This window comes from Plodia interpunctella, chromosome 29 (genome assembly GCF_027563975.2).
Source record: "Plodia interpunctella isolate USDA-ARS_2022_Savannah chromosome 29, ilPloInte3.2, whole genome shotgun sequence".
Lineage (NCBI taxonomy): Eukaryota > Metazoa > Arthropoda > Insecta > Lepidoptera > Pyralidae > Plodia > Plodia interpunctella.
Window position 1 is genome coordinate 2334891 of NC_071322.1, and position 24392 is coordinate 2359282.

At 37.1% G+C, this 24392-nt stretch overlaps 2 protein-coding genes across 3 annotated transcripts; one reads left to right on the plus strand and one right to left on the minus strand.

Moving 5' to 3' along the window:
- The first annotated feature begins 14 nt into the window (after window positions 1-14).
- LOC128681930 (zinc finger protein 91-like) lies at window positions 15-16157 on the plus strand. Its single transcript, XM_064436912.1, has 17 exons — window positions 15-546; window positions 1001-1135; window positions 1448-1679; window positions 2141-2272; window positions 2616-4081; window positions 5997-6230; window positions 6583-6720; window positions 7058-7264; window positions 7713-7937; window positions 8590-8748; window positions 9404-9507; window positions 9950-10060; window positions 12093-12165; window positions 12545-12675; window positions 14014-14125; window positions 14760-14867; window positions 15621-16157. The coding sequence occupies exons 1-17, from the start codon at window positions 442-444 to the stop codon at window positions 15753-15755; spliced, it is 3807 nt and encodes a 1268-aa protein (XP_064292982.1). The 5' UTR covers window positions 15-441; the 3' UTR covers window positions 15756-16157.
- A 352-nt stretch (window positions 16158-16509) lies between these two features.
- LOC128682067 (zinc finger protein 729-like) lies at window positions 16510-24349 on the minus strand. Of its 2 annotated transcripts, none has more exons than XM_053766537.2 (12): window positions 24101-24349; window positions 23643-23768; window positions 22939-23370; window positions 22612-22781; window positions 22044-22100; window positions 20995-21123; window positions 20583-20660; window positions 19891-20040; window positions 19043-19153; window positions 18440-18551; window positions 17495-17593; window positions 16510-16852 (listed from the first exon to the last, which is right to left on the minus strand). In XM_053766537.2, the coding sequence occupies exons 1-12, from the start codon at window positions 24206-24208 to the stop codon at window positions 16703-16705; spliced, it is 1722 nt and encodes a 573-aa protein (XP_053622512.1). In that variant the 5' UTR covers window positions 24209-24349; the 3' UTR covers window positions 16510-16702. The 2 variants fall into 2 exon arrangements, with proteins under 2 accessions (XP_053622512.1, XP_053622514.1); XM_053766539.1 differs by having other exon boundaries at window positions 16711-16852; window positions 17495-17558.
- Between the last annotated feature and the right edge of the window lie 43 nt (window positions 24350-24392).

Genomic DNA, 24392 nt, shown 5'->3' on the forward strand with positions numbered 1-24392 from the left:
TGACGCACCTATTATCTTTTAGAACATATCGTTTTATACGTCCCTGAGTACCTAAGTACTAATTCCATGTTTTAATGTTCTTATATCTGTGATAATTGTTATAAACATATAGTAGTATATTTTTATTTATGTTCTTTGAACTCGTATCGTTAAAAATTCAGTTCAAAATAAACCTTAAAGAACCACCAAATGCGACGATCAGCGCGCGGGGCCATCTGTCAAACATGTTTGTCAATTCCAAAGCTCAATGGTCAATCAATTCTGTCATTCTCTGTGACTTGTTTTGCTGCACTTTTGCACGCATTTTATTTGTGAATTTGTATGTACCTTCCAAAGAGAATACATTACTGTTCTATGACCTGCTTAAGTTTTTAGAATAATATTGTGAATTGTGAAGGAAACTATCTTTAACAAGACACTCGGACGGTTTTAACTGCTAAAATGCCTATAATGATAGCATGTCGCATATGTCTGGCGGTGAACGTGCGCTTGCTAAAGATAAATAGTTCCCTTCAGCTCGTGTTCGAAGACCTGACCAAGAATGCAGTAAGTAAAACCGGTGGCTGCCAATTAATAATCTTATCTTGTAAAGGCGTTGTGTGTTTTTTTTAAACTAGGTACCCACTTACTATCTATTGCCCCCTCATCTGAGCGTTTCCTGTTTCTTTCTCAACTGTTAGGAGTCGGTGAACAGGGTCCTTAATAGTCTAATAATTTGGTGTAAATAAATAATACCAGAGTTAGGTTTTCACAGGTCATCTTGAGAACAAATGGTGCAAACTATGGCATCAGTCAACACCCAATTGTTTCCTTGTATAAAATGGACCGAGAAATTGTTCTGTAATGTTCTCCATCTCATTTGGCTATGCTAGCTTGATGTCCCTAGTTTTTTTGTTTTTGAAAAAAGTGTGTCTCTCTCTACTGTATACCCCTCACTGTCATTTTTCTGTACATTGTCTCCCCTTTAAAATGTTGCTAAATAGTGTTGTAAAACTTCCAGCTGTACACTGATGTTGGAAAACCGATATTGGCCTGCTATATCTGCTACGCTCAGCTTAAAAAATGTTACAAGTTGCTTCTGATCTCAAACAAGACTGAGCATATACTGAACTCTATATTGGAAGCAAATTTGAAGGTATTTTTTAATTTAATAGATTGAAATATTGGCCACTTATGTGCATTTAATATTAATATACATACATATATGTTTATTTCTCAGGATACATATGAATCTAATTATTTTTGTATTGTTTAAAAAAACTTATCAAATCAGTTTATTTAAAGCTTTCTTGCACACAATTAAAGAATAATGTACTGAATGTGATAATTTATTTCTTTATTAATCTGTAATTATATTCTGTATCTGTATTTAAATTATTATTTCTTTATGAATCTGTATTAATTAATCAAAGTGTCACATTTCACAACTTGGAACATTTACTTCCAGATTACTGACAAATCAATTGTTCTAATTGATCGTCAAACCAACAAGCTAGGTGGGTTTTTGAGTGTCTCCCAAACTGAATGCTTTGAAACTGTTAGGGTCCCGGTAAAGATAAAAATTGAGGATGCAGATGTTAGCACTGAGGTGGAAAGTGAAAAAGCCGTTGAACACTCCGCAAGTCCACCGCAGCATCACACAGAAACGGAGTTGGTGATAAAAGAAGAAAAAATGGAAGGTGTGTTTTTACAAGATTTTATTTACTTTAGTGGTCCAGATATATTAAAATACAAATTCAACATTTAAATTTTTATAGTAGCTACATTTTATCTTAAATATTAGGGTTTAAATTTTGGACATTAATTACTTATGTATATCAATCTAAGGCCGAAGAAACTACATGTAGTATGTAGTTAAGGGTCCACGCGGCAGAACTCCGTGAACACGGCCCCTGTCTGGTTGCCATTGCCATTGCCCATGGCATTGTGTACCCATTAAATTCTCTCTCTTAAATAACTCACACAATGTTATACCTTATGGAAGGGCGACACTGTATTTCTAGAATTACCCTTTCTGTATCGAAAGACATGTTGTTTATCATTTTAATCGCGCGAATGTCCGCTTTTCACAGTTTCTAGCTTGAGATTAATAAAGAATTAGAATTTGGAGCTACTTGGTAATCATATAATGTCTTTATAGATATGCACCAGTCAGAAAACATGGCCTCCCCACAAAATACGGAATGTGATTCTGACAATGGAGATGTAGACACTATAAGTCAGACTCAGTGCGGTGACGGATCACAGCCAGAAGAAGTAAATGTTTTGATTGGTATGTAGACGGGATTCTTTATAACTTCTATTTTTGTTTTATGTATTTATGTTTATACATATTTTTATATGTAATCTCCGAAACTACCGAACCGATTTGAAAAATTCTTTCACCATTAGAAAGGTTAACATTAAACAAGTATGCTATATTTTATCTCAAGTTTCCTACGGGAGCGAAGCCCCGGCAACATCTAGTATTCTATAAATTGAATTGTACTTTTTAGCAAATATCAAGCCATTTCTCTAAAAGTCGTGTGTTGATTGATACATTGCTCCGATTTAGTCGCTTAATGGATACACAACGTTTTGTAAACATTGAATGAGATCATTTTATTTCCACACAGAAGACCCTGTGCCAACTCAACAATCAAAAACTGAAGAGCCGAAGCGTTCAGAGGAGACTTCATACAAACAGCCCGAGCTGCTAAATACGAAGCTCAATCCGGTTGGAGAAGGACCACATGAGTGTCAAGTATGCAAGCGAAGGTTCAAGCGAGCTGCCGGCATGGTGAACCATTACAAGATCCACATAGATGATAAACGTTACGAGTGTGACATATGTCAGTACCGATTCAATGCGAAACAACTTTTAATCAGGCATTTTCGAACTCACACTGGCGAGAAACCTTTCGAATGCGACGTGTGTCAGCGACGGTTCGCTTTAAAATCAACTTTAGCATTACATTTGGGAACTCACACGGGCGTCAAGCCCTTCCCGTGTCAACTTTGCGATAAAGGCTTTAGCAAAAGGAACTGTTTATTGAAACATTTAAAAAAACACGCCGATAAACCGTTCCGATGTGTTATATGTCACGAACGGTTCTACAATTTTAGTGATTTGCAATCTCACTTCAAATCTCATATGGGCGAGAGAAATTATGAATGTGATTATTGTCATGGTCGGTTCACTAGTAAAGCGGGGGTGAGGGTACACATATACACTCACATCAATCGCAAAACTCATAAGTGTGGCCTATGTCAGAGTAAGTTCAGTACAAAACGCGCACTAATTGATCATACCAGAATACACACTGGTGAGAAACCTTACGAGTGTCAAGTGTGCAAACGTAGTTTTCACCGAAAACAAAATTACAAAGAACATTTACTAGTTCACAATGGTGAGAAACGTTTCGAATGTCAAGTGTGCAAACGTCGTTATTCCCGAAAACATGCTTATCTAGTCCATTTACGATCTCACACCGGTGAGAAACCATATAAATGTGACTATTGTCAACAAGAGTATTCCAAAAAGCTTTGTTTAAAGCAACACTTAAGAACTCACGCTGTAAGTCAACAACTTAGAAATCCTTTTACATGTCACGTGTGTTCACGCGTTTTTACCAGTAAACATTCTTTAAAGAAACATATGGAAAGTCATGTTGATAACAATCCCTATAAGTGCGATGTATGTGAACGTTACTTCAACCGTAAAGCGCATTTTTTGAGTCATATAAGAGTTCACACAGGCGAGAAACCTTTTGAATGTGGTGTATGTAAAAATCGGTTTAGAGAGAAGAGCCATTTAACGAGACACATGGTAATCCACACCGCTGAGAAACCGTTCCAATGTTTTGTTTGTCCCATTCGATTTAATGAGAAGAGCAATTTAGATAGACACTTAAGAACTCACACGAACGTGCGGCGTTATACATGCGATGTATGTAAAACTAAGTTTAACAAGCATGATAACTTGCTGAGACATTTGAAAACCCACACCGGTGAGAAACCTTATGAATGTGACGTGTGCCAGCATAGATTTACTCAGAACGCTCATTTGACACGGCACAAGAAAACGCATAAAGTTGAGAAATAAAAGTACACGCGTGTCTATAAAGAGTAAAAAGTAGGGCGCCGTGTCCTCTTAGCTGGCGACACTGGTGTCACGAACTACGTGAAAGAATACCACGGAAAAATAAACACAGATCGAAAGGCCATAGCTTGATAATTCATGTGAGAACCGCTGTCGCCAAACTCACACATTTACATTTTACGCACACTGAAAATTATCCAATGAGAACGGGCATAATTCGGTGAAGCCAAAAAGACATAGACTATTACTAATAAAGAAATACAAACCATATTGTACTTACTATAAAGTCGAAGTTAGCAAATGGATAGCGATAACACTTACATGTCGGAATTCTATTTGCGTGTTTTAAGTCATTACTGTCGACTTAGTTATGCTATTCAATGATAGATGTTACTAAATAATATGTCCTTAATATTACACCTTATTCAAAAGTCATTAGAGTTGAGATTCACATTTGCTCATTCGTTTTTCTGGAAGTGTGCTTGCTACTCAAATAGGTGGTGGGGTTACATGTGGTGTAGCTACTCAGCGCTAGATGACACGTACGGACCAAGCGTTATACGATTTTAGATTTTATCACAATGGAATACAAGTTAATTTCATTCACACTAATATTTTTTTCGAGTTAATTGGAAAGATTTATTACCGAAATATAACATAATGATATTCAACGTCAATAGCGATGATAGGAAATACCTGATCGTAACAAGTTCTTGGTACCACAATTGTTTTTGCACTCTAGAACAGAACATCGAGTCATTTTGTGTGTGTTTTTTGTAATCGAACACACCGGATACAGACGTCATAAAGCGTTAGTAACCACAAAGCGACTGTGTGTGGACTGAGTTAAGTCTCCCTAGACTTAACATTGGCATACGCGTCCCAGCCCACACGTCCCTTCCATGTGAAGTTTATTATTCCGTGAAGAATACAGATTAATGAAGTAGGTATGTTGCATCCTGTCTCTTTCTGCCTAAAGTACCTTCTCAAAATTCTTCATCAACCATATCTCGCCTCGATTAAATATGTATCATTTTTATACAGTTTGGGTAATAAAGATATTTTATATTGCAAAGTTTTTCTTTTATAATTCAATAATAAATAAATATACAGGTGATTTCTTATACATGGGCATTATTTGTCTACACTATCAGTCCATGATAATGAACGACTTCGTATGGGAGAAAACCTGAAATCTCGAAAAAACAAATTAGTTGGTACATAAATTTTGCTCAAGTTAGTTATTTGATTTGGTATGGAACATAGCAGAGCTGATTTTCATTAAGTTTTTCGTTATTTCGGAGTTGCTCCCATACGAACAGTTGTTCAGAATCTTGCGACTGAGGCGTGAAGTGAATGTCAATGAATAAGAAATCATCCTATATGTGGACAAATCATACCTTACAAGGTATATGGAAATAATTGTTCATACATTATTGTGAATATTGTGATCCTCTGAAAAATGCATATATAGTAGATACTAACTGCTTATCCTTATCGGGTCATGTACCCGCGGGAATTTCGAGTTATAATATATCATTGACTAGGTGAAGGTACCACGGACAGGGGGACAGGGTATTTTCTTCTTGTGTTCTGTAAAGTTTTTATATCTGTGTTGTGTTCCGAATAGTTTCTGAGAAACATTACAGTAATATAACTTAAATTTATTATAATGTACATTCATCATATACAGAATCCTTGGAAATATAAGAAGAAATAACCACTGATATATAAACATAAAGTCCCGACCCGAACAAAAATGCGTTTTTGGTCCGGTGTGAACCTTTTTTTTTATTGTGGCAATAAACAAACCTGAACGTCAAAGTCAGCTGTTGAAATAGGTAACTGTCAAACTGACATATTTACAAAGATGTCTGTTTGAACTATATTTATTTACATATTTATATAATCGACTATTTTCTGTTTGCGTGCTAGAATTAAATTTAAATTCCTATTTTCTACTAAGACCAACAATTTTAAAGTTCAATCAAGCCACAATACTAAAATGGACTATTGCACCGAAAGTTCATTAAAAATGTTGTGTTGTACGTGTTTGAGTACAGATAGAAAATTGTTTAAATTGTGCCGAATTGTGGAAGGCGTTAATAACCTATATTCACTTTTATCGTACGATGCAGAAGCCTACAAGGTGAGGACTCTTATAATGTATACAAAACTTGAGATAGACGGTCGTCTATCTCAAGTTACCTCGCTTTTCCGGATAGGCGTATTGAGTCCAATATCAAACACACAACATGTTTTGGCAGAAAGTGTCTTTTAAGATTACTTGACACACGGAAGCTTGCTTAGTTTTATTATGCTTATAGAATGTTCAGCAGTTGGTCACATAAAATCTAACTTGGTTCTACCTAGATAAAGTATGTACTTGAAATTCTCTATAAAAAGCAATGTAAATTCCTATTATAGAGAAACAAACAGGTTTATAGAGACTTGGCTAGTTTTTATACAGAATGTTTTGATGGGATTTATGATATATATAGGAGGGCTTCTACCAGGACACGGCTAGTCTCCACATCTGTTGGGAGTGTAAGGCGATGTTGTCTAAAATCAGCCGGTTTAGACGCCAAGCATGCTCGGTGCAGAAACAGCTTACAGATATAGCCGATGGTAGGACCAATGTAAGTATTCTTTTCAGAATTCTGTACGAAAAAAGAAAACCTATGGTGTTTTCTTTTTTTGTTAATTGCTAACATTTTAGATTGATTCTGGGAATTTCGGGATAAAAAGTAACCTGTGTTATTCCAGGTTATATCCATCCAGTAGATTTTGCAGAAAGAGTAACAAACATACATACTCACATACATGCTCACAAACTTCCGCAATTATAATATTAGTAGGATATTGATTATGATGTAAAATCTCCAGCTCTTTCCCTATATTATTGGGTACACGAAACCTGAACACAATGAACACAACCAATCTTTTTTAGAACATGTGTGAAATATTAAATTTCAGGTATGTGACATAAAGACATGTCTCTCAAAACTTAAAACTATAATAAAAGAAGGTTATGACATCTCCATATCAGATTGTAATGATGAAACAGACAATTTCATCGATTGCGGTCCAGCCAGCGTGAGAACAGATGATGAAGACAATGTTCCTCTGTCAGAGCTACATCATCGTGGTGATGATGATCAGGTTCCAAGTGGGAACAGTGAGGTGAGGCATCTTTTTGTCACTACTAATTAATATGAAAAAAAATTTGCTAAATAAATATCCTACTTCTAAGTAATATTATAAAAGCAAAAGTATGTTTTTGTTTGTTACCTCTTCACACTCTATCTACTCAACCAATCTCCTTGAAATTTTGCATACATGTAGGTTGAGGTATAGAAAAGGACATAGGTTACCTTTCATAACAGAAAAATAACTGCTCCCATGGGAAATTCAAATTTTTGACAAGGCTTCAGTGCACTTTGTGTGACTATGTCGGCCTCATGGGGGATCTCTGATATAAACTTATCTAGCTATCATAATGCTTGTCCACAAGATATAAATGGATTTAGCCACCTGTGATAATGGACTGCACAACACTATGTTTCACTGTGGCACTGTGGCAAAAATCGTCGTTTGTCTCGAATGAAAATAAAAAGCACTTTGTTTTCAGAAAACACCAACTGTTAAAGTAAGAATGAGAAAGAGAAAGGTGATCGGGCCTTTCAGATTTAGCAGATATTTCACATCGACAGAAATGTCTTCGGAGGAAATGCACAAAAGTAGAAATGCAAGAACTGTATTAATTAAAGATGTGCTGCACAAATGTGATTCTTGTGTCGAAGTGTTTAAGACTGATATTGCTTTACAGAAACATATAGAAGACTATCACACCATGGTAATTTAAATGTTTTATTTGAAACTTTGGTACTCCACTTAAAGTACATACTTCTTTAGATAATAATAAATATCCATACTAATTTATAAATACGAAAGCCTGTTGGTCTTTCCTGTTGGTCTTTCTAAATGCTTTTATGGTTAAACGGTTTAACCGTTTAACCGCAGAAACGGTTAAACCGTTGGACCGATTGTGGTAAAAATGTTAACAGACATACTTATATGAAGCGGTGGTGGTGGAAATGATTAGACACCCGCCTGTGCATCGAATGGTCCCACGTTCGAGTCCTATTTGTGCTACATGAGTTTGTATACCAATCTGACTCGTGTATAGTAGTTTTCATCGACTTAGTGAAGGAAAACATCGCGAGGAAACCTGCACACTGGTTGATGATTAATTTCTGTGTGAAATGGAGAAGGCAAACCACTCCATTGAAATTTGTTGTGTTGCGTTTCATTCTATGTAATAACCACGTACCACAGCCATGATAGTGTTTCCTTAACGACTATGAAGGGAGTTAATTCCTCAAAAACTACTATACGAATTTTCATGCGTCTTTCACCAATATATAGTGTGATTCCTGAGGAAGTTTTAGGTGTATAATTTATTGTGTTTTTACTAGCTAATATATATGATATGTACTTTATTTCAGAAGGACAACCATTCTCAATGTCCTGTTTGTCACTCCTTCTCACCTCAAGACAAGCTGAATTCACATATGAAGTCACACTTTATACAATACACTTGTAAAATGTGTGGCGAATCAGTCGCAAGTGTGGAATGTGCGACGGAGCATATGAGAGAACATGATGTAAGCTATTTTGTTAACTATTTAAATAAATAAATAAATAAATAAATATTTAGCCGCACTCTAGAGCCACCATCGCGTTTTTATCAATTTATTCTATATTGTATGTTGCCCCCGGGCAACGCTCCCGTGGGAATTTTGAATATAGCCTATAGCATTCTTGGATAATGTACATTTCCAATGGTGAAAGAATTTTTGAAATCGGTTCGGTAGTTTCGGAGATTACCCGCCTCAAACACACAAACTCACAAACGCTTACCTCTTTATATTAATATTATTGATCACACGTATCTTTGTGGCCACCGACTGTATAATTAAAACTGTAATACTGTATGCCAGTCATTACCCATACTCCTTGCACAATCAACGCCAGTGTCCTACAGTGGGGACAATGTAATGGCAAGGACGACCTCGGTGGCGCAGTGGTAAAGTGCATGCCTCTGAACCGAGAGGTGCCGGGTTCGATCCCCGGTCGGGTCATGATGGAAAATGATCTTTTTCTGATTGGCCCGGGTATTGGATGTTTATCTGTATATGTATTTGTTATAAAATATAGTATCATTGAGTTAGTATCCCATAACACAAGTCTCGAACTTACTTTGGGGCTAGCTCAATCTGTGTGATTTGTCCTAATATATTTATTTATTTATGTTTACAGGTTTTTAGAAAAAAGCCAGCGCGTAAACCAATCTCAAAATTGGATAGAGTAGACAAATCGACGCCCTGTGGCTTCAAATGCACTGAATGCGACAAAAGTTTTGAGTGAGTCTTTACTTTGTTGTAATGTTACCGTGTCTTTTACAGCAATATAAATTATAGACTTTTTAGTAAAACATTTTGGTGGTTAAGTCGCGCGAGTCATAAGTCGAGCGCTATAATAAGGCCGAGTGCGCTTGTACCATAATGTATTATTATGTATCATAATGTATTATAGTATTGTTATTGTACAACTTCACGGTAATTAATAAAAATATTTTTTTTATATATTTTTATTAATTACCGTAAATATACAAATTAATTATATATACCTATATAATAAACCAGATTATATCGCGAGCCGTAAGTGGAGCGCTATAATAAGGCGAAGTACGCTTGAATCATAACTTATTAATCTTCAACTTCGTGATGATTATTTAACAGATTACAGCGCGAGCCGTAAGTCGAGTGCTATAATAAGGCTTGTATCACAACGCACTATTTTCAGCAACAAGTCGAAGCGCTGGAAGCACATACAGACGCAGCACCGCGAGTGGTTCGCGTGCGAGCACTGCGGCAAGCGGTTCGCGTTCCGACACAACTTGCAGCGACATCTCAGGTCAGAATATAGAAGTATTTAATTATAATAATTATTTTTATTATAATGTCACTCTCATTTTACTCATATTGTCTGTCCGCCTAGTACCTATTTAGAGTGAACAAGTAATTGTAAATAAATAAATAAAGTACTCATACCATACCATACATCGCGATACTTAAGATTTTCTTTTAAATTATTAACATCAATGATGATTTATTTCATTAATTGAAAAACGTAAACAACAAACTACAAAGATTTCACATGAAACTTTTTTTTATATATTATTAGAAAGAAAAAAAAACATTGTAAGAAACAATAATGGTAAGCCGATCTGGCATGATAGGGACCAACACTGTTCAAATGAGTTTCTTTCGGCATTTCTTCTCAGCAGTGGTCGTTCCGAAATGCCAGTAGTTTGTAGCTTGTGAGAAATAACTATAAATATAAAGATTGACGAGAAAAAGTGTCTGTGAAGGTCTAATTTCTGAATAAATGATTTGAATTTTGAATTTGAATTTTTTGAATTTTATAAGTAATAATAAATCATACAGAACCATGGAATCGACAGTAAAAATAATAGGCAATGTTTCATTCCATCCATCTGTTTCTATCCTATTTCTTTCACATTCACACAGGCGCACACGTTATTTTAAAGATCAGATTAGCAGAAGAGATATTCCCTAAATTGTACCTAATTGTTTACTTTGTAATAATTTCAAAAGTTGAATTGCTTCAATTGTCAATATAAGATAAAATTTCTTATTATTGCTTTTACTTACGTTTCCAATAGAGACAGTTCCGTAAAAGCGATTTTGCATGATATATCATAATTAAAAAGTTAATATTGTCCTCTCAGAGACTCAAAGGTCTTAGGCATAAAAGCCATGTTTTGAATTTTCATCCTCATAATTTGCACCAATCCTGGTACTGAGGTCAATGAACAATAAGTTGTACAGACGAATGAAATCAGCTGTTCCAGGGTTGGCACTGCACTAATTTTACCATAATCTAAAATCTTAATGAACTCCCTATTGTGACTTTTTTTCCACATGGAAATATTTTTCTGAGAATGTGGATACGATTCGTGTTAGCTAACACAAAAACATGTTTTCCGAACCGAATGGACAACCCCGCGTTCGCCTGCGGGGAGGGGAAGTGACTCATTTCGTGTTAGCGCTCACTGAAGAAAGACGTATCACAGCGCATTATGGAGTAGGCAAACATAACAACGATTGGCGCAGCGGACGGGCAGGTTTTCCTAACTTGTTTTGCTAGAAAATTGGCGCAGCGGACCAAGCTTTACACCTATCGCTATGAATAATTCAGTTATTCCCGAAGGTTGACTGGTAGAGAATGTTTTTAGCATTAATTCCGCCCTTTAACCATATTGGTAAATAAAATTTTAATAAATAAATATCGCTATGAATAATTCAGTTATACCCAAAGGTTGACTGGTAGAGAATGTTTTTAGCATTAATTCCGCCCTTTAACCATATTGGTAAATAAAGTTTTAATAAATAAATAAATACAAGTCTAATGAAAGAAAGAATCAATTTATTTGGTACACGAGATATGGCACTAAACTAAAAAAAGATTATATAACTAAAAACTAAATCACAATTTTAATGTACCAAATTGGCTCCCGCAATTTTAATGCAAACAATGTCATCTTTTTAGGAAATTATTTTCGTGTTTATTTAATTTAGGAGATATATATGAACTAACATTTGATATGTTTGACGACCTCGGTGGCGCAGTGGTAAAGTGCTTGCCTCTGAACCGAGAGGTCCCGGGTTCGATGCCCGGTCGGGTCATGATGGCAAATGATTTTCCTAGGCCTTGGTTGTTTATCTTATATACATACGAAATATAGTATCGTTGAGTTAGTATCCCATAACACAAGTCTCGAACTTACTTTGGGGCTAGCTCAATCTGTGTGATTTGTCCTAATATATTTATTTATTTTCAACTAAATTCAGTAATAACTGTGAAGATGTTCACACGTAAGAAAAAACTAAGTTCGAATATAAACGAACGAAATATATTCCAGACTACATGACGACCCGCCGCCTCGTGAGAAGTGCGATGTGTGCCACAAACTGATCCGCTGTGACCTGCTCAAGGTAAAATTTGTATAAATGAACAACACTCAACGGCCCACACTATGCGTGAATTGTGAGTCTTTCCCTGCTAGCACTGGATGCATTCTGGATTTTAAATTAATTATATTAAATGTTATTATTGTCAGATCAAGTGTTATCCATACAAATATTATAAATGTGAAAGTTTACATTGCACTGCTGGACCGGTTTTGATGAAATTTAGTATTCATATAGTCAAATTCCCGCGTTCATACTCATAGGCTACTATAAAAAAAAATACTATAATGGGGGTGTGAAAGTTTGTATGAAAATGTCTGTTTCTGTTTCGCTTTCGCAATGAAATCCACGTGGACGAAGGCGCGGGCTAAAGTTTACTAATAAATACTTCTGTCATTGTCAGGTACATGCCCGTATCCACACAGCGCGCGAAACTTGCGTGTGTCGCGCGTGTGACAAAACATTCATCAGTCGAGCTTCGTATGAACACCATTTGAAGTATACCAGGGCGCATGCGCAAATAGACATCCTCAAGTAAGTCTATACTGACAGACGCGTATATATTATAATGCTTACATAAATATAATAATACTAATCCTATCTAATATTAATTATGCGCAAGTAAGTTTGTTTTATACCAATTCACGCTCTATCTACTCAACCAATCTTCTTGAAATTTTGCATACATGTAGTTTGAAGTATGGTGAAGGACATAGGTTTACCTTTCATCCCGGAATAATAACTGCTCCCGTGGGGAATCACGCGGGCGAAGCCGCGGGCAATAGCTAGTGGTATATAATAGTTATTATATACACGACCCTTATAATATTAGTTTTCATTCGAAAAAGGCTTCATATACGATATTATAAATACAATACTATTCCCAAATTGGCAGAGTATCGATAGTCTGAAACTACCGATAGAATCGATACTATTGATAATATTCCATGCACTCCTTCAATAGTATTTGCTTTTCATGAATTATTGATATTAGCGATACTATCGAAAATATCGATACAATCGATAGTCTTATCGAATAACAATTGATATAGTAATCGAGGGGCAATACTAGTACATAACTTGTTTATTTAAGAGTTTGTTACATCTTCACGCTTATCTACTTAATCAATATCCTTCAAATTGTTCATTTATATATGTAAGACAGAGAGGGTGCTATTCGTCCCGGAAATTTCCGCTCCCGTGGGAAATTTATGGACGGAGCCACGGACAAAAGCTAGTCAGTGATAAAATGATAATTCCCATAATAGATTGGAATTATCACTGTGACCTGTCAAGCGTAGTAAGTGAAAACTATCGATGCTAAATATTATAAAGTGAAAAGATTTGTATATTTGTTCGTAATGAATAAACTCAAAAAGTACTGGGCCGATTTTGATGAAATTTGGCACAGAGATAGACGAAACCTTTAATAGTGTCATAGGCTACTTTTTTATTCAGGTTTTATACGAAAAATTTCAGCATTTATTCAGAAATTAGACTATAAAGAGCATTTTCACGTCAAATTTTATGCCGGCTCCATACTGTCGTCGAACAGTTCGCCAAACTTCGGTGGATTCGGTATACATTGCTGGTGTTTCATTGCGGTAAATAAAAGAGCTCATACTATCTACGCAATGTTCACGCATTCGCGTCGGCGTGTGTCCGTGTTCGGCGACAGTGTGGAGCATTTAATTGTACAGTATTTCTCAATAAGCTACAAGCGATCTTGATCTTTCGGAACGATCGCTACTAAGAAGAAATGCCGAAATAAACTCATTTAAACAGTCCCATCGCTAGTGCGTAGGGCGTTATCACCGTCTCCTACGTGATTGGTCCTTCGAGCCGGATGTACATGGACCCGCTTGTCCTCAGACACAAGTGCCCTACATGCGGTAAGGGCTACCGCTCGCGTCGAGAACTGAAGGACCACATCGACTACCAACACCGCGGGCTGGCTGGGTACCACTGTGTTGAGTGTGGAAAGGTTGAATTGATTACTTTTATTTGTTTATTTAACGTCCAGGACTTCGCTCCCGTGGGAAATTTGGGAAAAAACGTACCCTATGTGTTATTCTATGTTATATTCTACCCGTGTACCGAATTTTATTACAATACACTAGATTTTGCATGAAATAGTAACAGAATGAGAATTATTTATTTCTCGAAAGAATTACATGCAAATAAAACAGCAAATGATCCCACAACAGGCCAGGCCTGTGTCGTGGGCATCGAGTACAAATCGTTACATTTAACAACAAAAACATGGCGCGACAAATTGGAAAAACTCAACTCTCAAACATCTCAACAAACATACATCCTCACAAACTTTCGCATTTATAATATCAGTAGGATAGTACGATTAGGATTGACGACCTGTGTGGCCTAATGGTCACCACGCCCGCCTGCTACACTGGAGGTCCCGGGTTCGAAACACGGTCAGCTCGACATGGGTCTTGGATGTCTATCTATATATGTATTTGTTATAAAATATAGTATCGTTGAGTTAGTATCCCGTAACACAAGTCTCGAACTTAGTTTGGGGCTAGCTCAATCTGTGTGATTTGTCCTAATATATTTATTTATTCATTAAGTGGTATTTAGTATAGTTTGTGTGTCAGGCGTTGGCGACGCGACGCTGCGTGACGCGGCACGTGCGCCGCGCGCACCGCGGGCTCAAGGAGAACGCAAAGGACAAAGTCTGTCAGCGCTGTGGGAAAGCTTTCAGGGTGAGTCCATTCTAATTTTAATGTGTACTGTATAATATTCACACGCCATTGTGGCTTTACCACATTACCACATCTCTCGGGGGTCTGCTGGAAAAGATTTCATTTGAAACATGTAGCACCCTTGTACTCATTTTAATAATGTAACCAGCGGCCCGTCCCATCTTCGTTCGGGTAAAAACATAATAAATTATACTCCTAAACCTTCCTCAGTAATCACACTATCTATTGGTGAAAACCACATGAAAATCCGTGCAGTAGTTTTTGAGTTTATCACGAACAGACAGACAGACAGACGCGGTAGAGGACTGCGTTTTATAATATGTAAGGATGAGAAAGTTATCTATATTTTAAGTTTCCCATTTAAGATAAATAAGTTATATAAATAAATTGCTGTACGGTCAATACCTAACAATGCTAAGGAATTTTTAATATATTAATTGGTTACATTATTGGTATTAAAAAATACATACTTATATATGTGAGTTATTGTATATTTGGGGTTTTTCATATTGTGTTTCATATCTCGCATTCTAAGCAACGTATCGCGATGAAACCTATATCAGATTTTAAGTTGGACCATCCGCTATACAACTTTGAAAAGGGCATCGTATTCCGTTCAGTGCCTTTTGTGTGGGGCGCGAATATAAACTAGTTAAAAAAAAATCAATCTCATAAAGTCATAATATTTTTTCTTTTACGTCACCTATATAGGCAGACATGGTCCATATACAATTTTATTATATGTATGTTTAGGATAAGAAAGGTCTCCGGGAGCACGAGCTGATCCACACCGGCGAGCGGCCGCTGCCGTGCGCACAGTGCGGGCGCGCGTTCCGCCAGCGCGCGGCGCTCAGTGCGCACGTGCGCCGTCTGCACGCCCTGACATAAATGTCTTGCTATTCACGAGTGTGTGTGTGTGTTTTTTTTATTAAAGCCTGTAAACGATGTCGATGATAAATATATTAAGGCAAATCACACAGATTGAGCCAGCCCCGATGAAAGTTCGAGACTTGTGTTATGGGATACTAACTCAACGATACTAAGTATATTGTATATACAAATACATATGTATAGATAAACATCCAAGACCCGGGCCAATCAGAAAAAGATCATTTTTCGTCATGACCCGACCGGGGATCGAACCCGGGACCTCTCGGTTCAGGGGCAAGCGCTTTACCACTGCACCACCGAGGTCGAGGTCGTCGAGGCGCGCGGGGCCCTTCTAATATCTATGGTCAAAAATGAAAAATTATACGGAGTTTTTATGATAATTTATTTATTTTATTCATGTTATTCATTTATTATTCATGTTATTCATAGATATTTATGTTACACCGGCTAACATAACTCTGACAATGCTAACATAAATCTATGCATTCGCGTCGGCGTCTGTCCGAGTACAATAGTGTAGTAAAGTTTGTCACTCTGATACTTAATTGAAAACCCAATTATCTGGAATGTAATAAAGGAAAAAGGTAATGTATAAAATATTTTATTTTCATCAAAACATTTGCATTCAAACTCACATTACAAAATTATATATTTATACAGTCTGTCTATAAATAGTAGAAAATACATTTATTTTCTACTATTTATAGACAGACTGTATAGATATGGCAACACCGTGTATCAAATCTCGACCATTATATCTAGTATTGCAATGACAAAAAAAAATAAGTTCGTAAAAAATCGATTTTTAATCAAATCAATAATTTATTCAGATAGATTTTTACAGGCTACGTTTTTTCACATATTTTTTTTTAATAGTCTACTCTTTAGTCAGACTGTACTATTATATACATTGAGATCGTGTATGGTGTCCCTGTCTGCGGCATCTACTGGTCCCGCTTCCTCCGCGCGTGCGCACGCCGCACGTGTCTGGAGAGACAGGAGTGCCAGCTGAAGCGCGCGGGGCACCACTCGCAGCGGTAGGGGGCGCCGCCGCTGTGCAGCGCCGTCATGTGACTGCGGAGTTTGGACTTGTTCTGGAATTATTGATACTTGTTTTGTTATCGATGTGGACGTTTTATGAAATACAAACACTTGATGTCCGCCCGCGGCAGCCATGTTTGACTTCGGGTCGTTAAATTAACTATATCTATTCCAAATTTCATCATAGTCGAACCCCCTTTTTAGCTGTGAAAGTGTGACAGACTCTCGTATACTACTACTACTATTATACATATTTAATAGTATGGAAGTATGAATCGGGCGTCGGTCGTGGTCCACCTGTTAAGTTAACCTAGGTGGACCACGGTCCCTTTTTATACCAGTGGTCCGCCTCAGTTCGCCTAGATGGCTCTTTCAAAATAGTTATTATTACTGCGTCTTAGTTATTACATTGACCACCGACAGGTCAATGTAATAATAACTCAGAGACATAATAATAATAACTTTTATAATAAAATTATAAATACCGAAGGCAAAACTTGTAATGTAGATGTTACATAACATATGTAAAGAACATATCTGGATATAGTCTCGCCTGGCCGTGACAGAAGGGGCAAACCCAATAAGTGCTGGCTTGATGTCGTCAACATTTGATATGACATGACAACTATGGATGCTGTGCGAAGCGGAAGATAAGACATAGGATCTTAAGCTCCGACCGGGAGAATAAAACTTACCGGAAAAGCTTTACCGCAGTGATCGCACAAGTGTTCCGCGCCATCTTTCTTGTGAACAACTTGGCTGTGAAGATATAAGGACGTATGACTCTTGAACACCTACAAATAATTTTATTATCAGACTAACTTCTCTGGCCGCGGCTCCGCCCGCGTGGACTTTCCGACGGGAGTAGTTATTTTTCCGAAAAAAAAAGGCAAATAACGTGTCCTTCTACTAAACTAACAACAGTATTCCCAAAGAGGGTTGGCGTTGTAGCGGGAGCGAGGTGATCATGCTCGACCGCCCCAAAGGGAAGATCTTCCCGCCAGGCTATCGAAAACGCACTGTCTGCGCGGTCTAGGCTTGTTAGCTGTCCATAGTGAGTCGATCGTCGTGCCATCTGTCCGTAGTGTCCTGGATCACTTGTGGGCTTGTTATTCGTTGCGTTTGGTCGGCTTTTTACATCTGCGCCGTTGTGCATGTGGCGTGGTAGATGTCGCCACAACTGCTCCCGTGGGAAATCACGCGGGCGAAGCCGCGGGCAATAGCTAGTGGTATATAATAGTTATTATATACACGACCCTGTTAATATTAGTTTTCATTCGAAAAATGCTTCATATACGATATTATAAATACAATACTATTCCCAAATTGGCATAGTATCGATAGTCTGAAACTACCGATAGAATCGATACTATTGATAATATTCCATGCACTCCTTCAATAGTATTTGCTTTTCATGAATTATTGATAGTAGCGATACTATCGAAAATATCGATACAATCGATAGTAGATAGATAATCCGTAGTGTCGCGAATATTCTACGTGACTTGTACAGTCGGCTTTTTGCGTCAGCGGCGTTATGTATGTGGCGTGATAGATGTCGCCACAGCGTGTCTATGGGTTTCGCGGCGTCACAGCCTCGAATGCAACCGAGAGAGAGAGAGAGACAGATTTGTACCCACCTTTTGGCACACCGTGCAGGTGTGTGTGTATATCTTGAGGTGTTCCCAATCAATGTGGTCCTTGAGCTTGCTTTTTATCGCAAACCGCTTTCCGCACGAACTGCACATGTACCTAACAACGTTAATATAATTATAACGTTTACATATTTATATATATATATATATATAAAGATTTTCAACAATAACCAGCAGACGATTAAGAAGAAAGCAGATATATGTATATATATATATATATATATATATATATATATATATATATATCTGCTTTCTTCTATATTCTATATATATATATATATATATATATATTATATTGCTTTAATTACTCGTCCAAATAATAGATGGCGATATTAGAAATTCAAACGCGCTATGGTTTGGTTTTCACCGTAGCACATATACACCATAAATTTGTAATTATGCCAATCTCAATATATATCTCATCTGACCTCTCGCTTCAGACCCCGACAGGTAATGTCCATAAATTCATTGATATTTTGGGGTAAAAGCAAACCTCAATAACTTTGGTGATAAACGATAATATTAAATTTTGTTTAATATTAAGCCTTCATTTTATTTGCCATAATTATTAATATATATTAAACTCACTTGTAGTCCTCCTCGGAGACGTGTTTCTTGCTTATTGCCATATGTTGTTTGAATGTAGCGATGGATGAGAATGTTCTGTTGCACGGAGTGCACACCAGGCTGCCGTTCGCTCTGCAATTGTATCCCACTAATATTACAAAGGCGAAGTTTGTATGATATTTGTTATTTTTTCACACTCAAACGGGTGTATCCCACTAATATTATAAAGGCAAACACCTACTAATATTATAAAGGCGCTCAAAGGGCTGGGCCAATTTTTATGAAATGTTTGTAGCTGATAGGGTACTAATTATACGGAAAGTACGCGATTTCCGTAAGATTTGCTCAAAGTCTCATAGTCATAGCCTTTATAAAGTAGATGGCGCTACTGTGCATAAAAACGTAACTTATTTTTTTTTAATAATAACGATGTAAGACTTGAGGTTTGCAGTTAGTGGATATATAAAAACTTGATCTACAGTCTGTGAATTATTGAACGAGGGCGCTGTCTCCTGTTGGCTGGCAACGCTGGGTGTTTATCAACCAATCTTGATCTATTTCATATTGCAATTGCAAATAAATGTAGTAGAAAAATCCGTTCTTTTCAAAATTTTTTGACAGCGAGTTCTTTCTTTTGTTTCCTAACATTATTATATATTCCTAGGGATTTTATGGTCAAAAAGTAAACACAAAAAACGTGTTATGATTACGATCGGGTGCTGATAGAAAAATAATCGAGTTTTGAATTTCGAATATCAAATTTCGGATTTCGAAGTTCAAATTTTAAATTTCGGATTTCGAATTCGAAATTTCGGATTTCAAATTTCGATAATCGAAATACGAATTTAGAATTGGAAGATTGTCGCCACCTGGCGGCGTGGCTGGCCAGATGCCGCTGCAGGTTGCCCCTCCACTGGAACCCGCGCTCGCAGTGCGGGCACCGATACTGCGCCTGCGCCTGCGCCTGCGCGCCGGGCGTCTGCTGCTCCGATACTGACGATGGATTGTCTTGCAGCTTCCTGGATGTGTTGTGAATATATAATACTAGCTGCGCTCCGGGGCTGGATATAAAGTACCCTATGTGTTATTCCATGTTATTTTCTACCAAATTTCATAACAATCTGTCCAGTACATAATGCGTGAAGAGGTAACAAACAAACTTACTTTCGCATTTATAATATTAGTTGGGTAATCGTTAGGATGTGGGTCCCGGAAAGCGGTGGTGGTGTAATGGTTAAGACGCCCGCCTGTGGATCGACAGGTCCCAGGTTCGAATCCTACTCGTGCCACATTAATTTGTATTCTAATCTGACTCGCGTATAGTGGTTTTCATCGACCACCACTTTCTTCCGGCGAAGGAAAACATCGTGAGGAACCCTGCACACCGGTTGATTATTAACTTGTGTGTGAAATGACGAAGGCAATGAAGCAAACCACTCCATTAATAATGCCAAGAAAGTTGTTGTGTGTGTTTCATTCCATTGAGGAAATACTACTGTGAAGAAGAAGAACTATTAGTAAGTACGGGACCTTGTAACACAATGTACTATTAAAATCTTACCTCAATTTCAACTTCATCTGGTGTTTCGAACTGGTCTTCACATGTTTTTGTAGATTTGACGTAGTCGTAAACGATAATCTGAAAACAGACAACAGAAATTATACTCGGTTATCTACTTAGCCTGTTATTCATAAAAAGGTTAAAGTGTGTTTTGTCTCGTTCTGTCAATGTCGAATATTTTAAGGTGTGACAGTGACAAAACATATTTTAGCCTCAATTATGTAAACATTTTATGAAGAAGGTTAAAATACAACCCACCATTGGCTATTCGATTGATTTCGAATATTAGTTAGGTTTTGGAATGCTTTTGACTTCAAAATTGTGACATCACAGGACAACACTCTCACACAAGTTTTTATTTCGCTCCTAGCGTGGAAGATCAAAACATGAAATTAAAAAAAAAAAAAATTACCGACAAGGTTCGCAGTACGGCTTCCGTTTCTCTCCCATCTCAATTTTGTGAGTCTCCAAATGTTTCCGGAGCGACGTCTTCCATTTGAACGTCTTGTGGCAAAACTCGCACGGATAGGTCTCTCGAGAGCTGTGAAATATGAGATACTAGATAATGCCCGGGGCTTCGCTCCCGTGGGAATTTTAAGATAGCCTATAGCAATCTTGGATAACGTACCTTTCTAATGGTGAAATAATTTTTGATATCGGTTCGGTAGTTTCGGAGATTACTCGCCTCAAACATACAAACTCACAAACGCTTACCTCTTTATAATAATAGTATAGATCCCATATATATATAGTTAGTATCCCATAACACAAGTCTCGAACTTACTTTGGGGCTAGCTCAATCTGTGTGATTTGTCCTAATATATTTATTTATTTATTTATTTTATTTATTATAGATAGAGAGACTAGCATTTATCCGCGGCTCCGTCGGCGTGAACGTCCCACGGGAAATGTATTTTTTCCAGAATGAAAAGTAGCCTTCCTTCTCCGTATTCTTAGCTATATGTATGAGAAATTTAAAAAAGATTGGTTGAGTAAATAGAGCGTGATGAGGTAACAAACAAACTTATTTTCCACACATATTATTTACTAGCTGCACACCGCGGTGTTACCCGGGTAATTATTATTTTTTAATATTTAAGTTTTTATGCACAATAGCGCCATCTAATTTATAAAGCGCCATTGACTATCAGACTTTTCGACCAAATTCTACGGGAATCGCGTGCTTTCTGGATAAATGCAACATGCAGCTAACTCAATACCAAATTTCATAAAAACTGACCCAGGCCAATGGCCAGTTTTTATGAAATTTGGTAAACGACTGGTCGTTTGAGCGTGAAAAAGTAACAAACAAAAAACTTTCGCTTTTATAATATTAGTGGGATTAATACAGTCATTATTTTTCACGTATTTTTTTTCTGTATCATTTCTTTTATTTATTTATTTAGGTAATAATTCTTTATATATGTTATATTCTTTGTTTTTATCTATTTATATATTTACCTGTCTTCGGGTCCGTCGTTTTTGTCAATCTTCGATATGTTATATGGTATTTCCGGCCTGGAAAAATATAATAATTACGTTTACGAATTTATGTCAACAAACAGCATTTTATACACACATTATATACGTGTTGATCAATACACGCGAGTGTGTTTTTCGACAAGTAATAAGCAAAATATTTCTTTCTCACACTCGCGTGTTTAATTTACAAATTCGGATATCAAAAGTAACTGACGATATAAACATTTCAGAACCAATTAGTGTTCAATAATTTGGGCATAGCGTGTAGTCTTCGCGTGTTTCCGACACGCGAGGACGAGATAACAACACGCCAGGAGAGTATTTATGGGGACATATGGGCTTGGTTTGCAACGTCGTGAAGCCGTAAAGTGAAAAAACTAACATTACAATTTGCGGCCGGCCGCCTGCCAGACCTACCCTCCTTAAGAATGCTGTTATTGCCTATTAGCTGTGTCTCTTAGTCGTCTCGTACGACTTCCACGGGAGGATATAGAGCGGTACTATTCTAAGGCGGAACCACAGGCCACACTAAACAGACTATACTGACCCCCAGCAATGCGCCAGGTCGTAATGCCTGGCCGCGTCCCTCTTGCTGCGACAGCGCAGTGCGCACGCGCAGCACTCGTAGCGGCGCGTGTGCTTGCTCCAGTGGTAGTTGAAGGAGAACTCCGAGCCGAATGAACACTCGCACACTTTGCATTTGTGATGGGACGCGTGCTGAAAATTATTTTGTTGTTGAAAATTTTAAAATAGCAAAAACAATTGGACAAGTCTCCATACAATTTATAACATTTCAAGTGCAATATAGGTCTCAAACACCTTTCGTAATAGTATAATTTCTCAGCAGTGCCATAATAACAATTTCTAATCTCACCAGTTCATGTTTCATCTTGACATGGTCACCCAAATCATCCGCATTAGGGAACGACATTATGCAAGTGTTACACCTAAACATTGCATTCACAAATTCATCCTTTAATGCTAACATTCTTCTTTCTTCCTCTAACTCTTCCAAACTCAGCTCCACTTCTCTATACATCTCAATTTTTTTATTTATGTCTTTTTTTAGTTTGACTTTTTTTTTCTTTTTTAACTCTGTCAATGGCGTGTCGTCTTCATGATGATCGGAATATACTGAAACTCTATCTTCTTCCTTTATGGCGTCAAGCTCGATTTTTGGAGCGACCTCATGTTTTACGACTTGCATTGTTTCTTCTTCGGTGTTGGAGTCGGGGAGGAGGGCGATGTTGTATATGTTATGGTTTAATGTCAGGACGGATGGCTTTGGATCAATTATGTTGATATTCTGGAAAAATAAATAATGAAATATATACAAGAAAAAAATTGTATCCTGTAATCTTGCCATGTCTATGAACATGGCTATCATACAAAGAAAAAAGACTTCAATTTGGCCCAGAGGTGAGCACAAACAAACAAAAATGCTCTCAATTTGATATAACTGTATGGACCTTATTTCAGGTAATAACAATTTGATTCGGTAGCCCAACAGCATTATCTTTTTTTGTTTCCTATTTTTGAATATGTGTCCTTTTCTGTCAGACCGTATAATAAATATACCTTCTGTGAGTAGTCACACAGGACACTGTATGAATGCTTCACACGTTGCTTGAATTTAACAAATTTTGTAAGTAACGCGTCACACTCGTAACACAGGTGTAAGGGCTCACTTGGCTGATGAGACATCTGAAAGAGAAACGAATAAATTTCATAATACAAAGTCACCTTCCTCATCTGTCTGTTTCTAAGCTTTCTTCTTTTAAACTACACAACGGATTTTGATGCAGTTGTCACTGTTATTCAGACAATTTATCCCCGAAGGTTTATACATATATAAATGACCCAATCAGGTCCCAAGTGAGAAATAAGTAAATTGTAGTAAGTACTTATTAGTTTTTGCGTAAATGAGGCACAAACATTCTAGCAAATTTTCAGGTCAATATGGATCTTTAATCAAATGTAATTTACTAATAGGTATATAGTTTAATTATTTCTAGTAGGAACATGTTCATTTTTACCATAACTTCATTAATTATTTGCGTGAAATACTGAGACTTCCAGAACTCTTCGACGCGAGTCAATTTTCGGTCACTATTCAGACAACCACAACAAACAATCGTCGACATATTTGCGATTGTTTAAATCCTAATTTGTTTCATTCATACTGTAATAAAAAGTCATATAATATCAATAAAAAAGCAAAAAGCTTCGGACCTTCTTTTTTAAGTTTTACCATCCCAAAATGTAATTTACGTATTGTCATGTCAATAGCGTTTTGTTTTGTTTACGCTAGCGTATGTACATATTGAT

Bases quoted from the DNA above. Each gene is read 5' to 3' on its own strand.
- LOC128681930 (XM_064436912.1), top strand. From the start codon at position 442: ATGCCTATAATGATAGCATGTCGCATATGTCTGGCGGTGAACGTGCGC. The intron at 6,231-6,582 runs GTGAGGACTCTT...TGATATATATAG, and splicing joins ACGATGCAGAAGCCTACAAG to GAGGGCTTCTACCAGGACAC. The intron at 9,508-9,949 runs GTGAGTCTTTAC...CACTATTTTCAG, and splicing joins GAATGCGACAAAAGTTTTGA to CAACAAGTCGAAGCGCTGGA.
- LOC128682067 (XM_053766537.2), bottom strand. From the start codon at position 24,208: ATGTCGACGATTGTTTGTTGTGGTTGTCTGAATAGTGACCGAAAATTG. The intron at 22,101-22,611 runs GTCAGTATAGTC...ATATTTTTCCAG, and splicing joins GACCTGGCGCATTGCTGGGG to GCCGGAAATACCATATAACA. The intron at 17,594-18,439 runs GTGGGTACAAAT...AATTATTTGTAG, and splicing joins CCTGCACGGTGTGCCAAAAG to GTGTTCAAGAGTCATACGTC.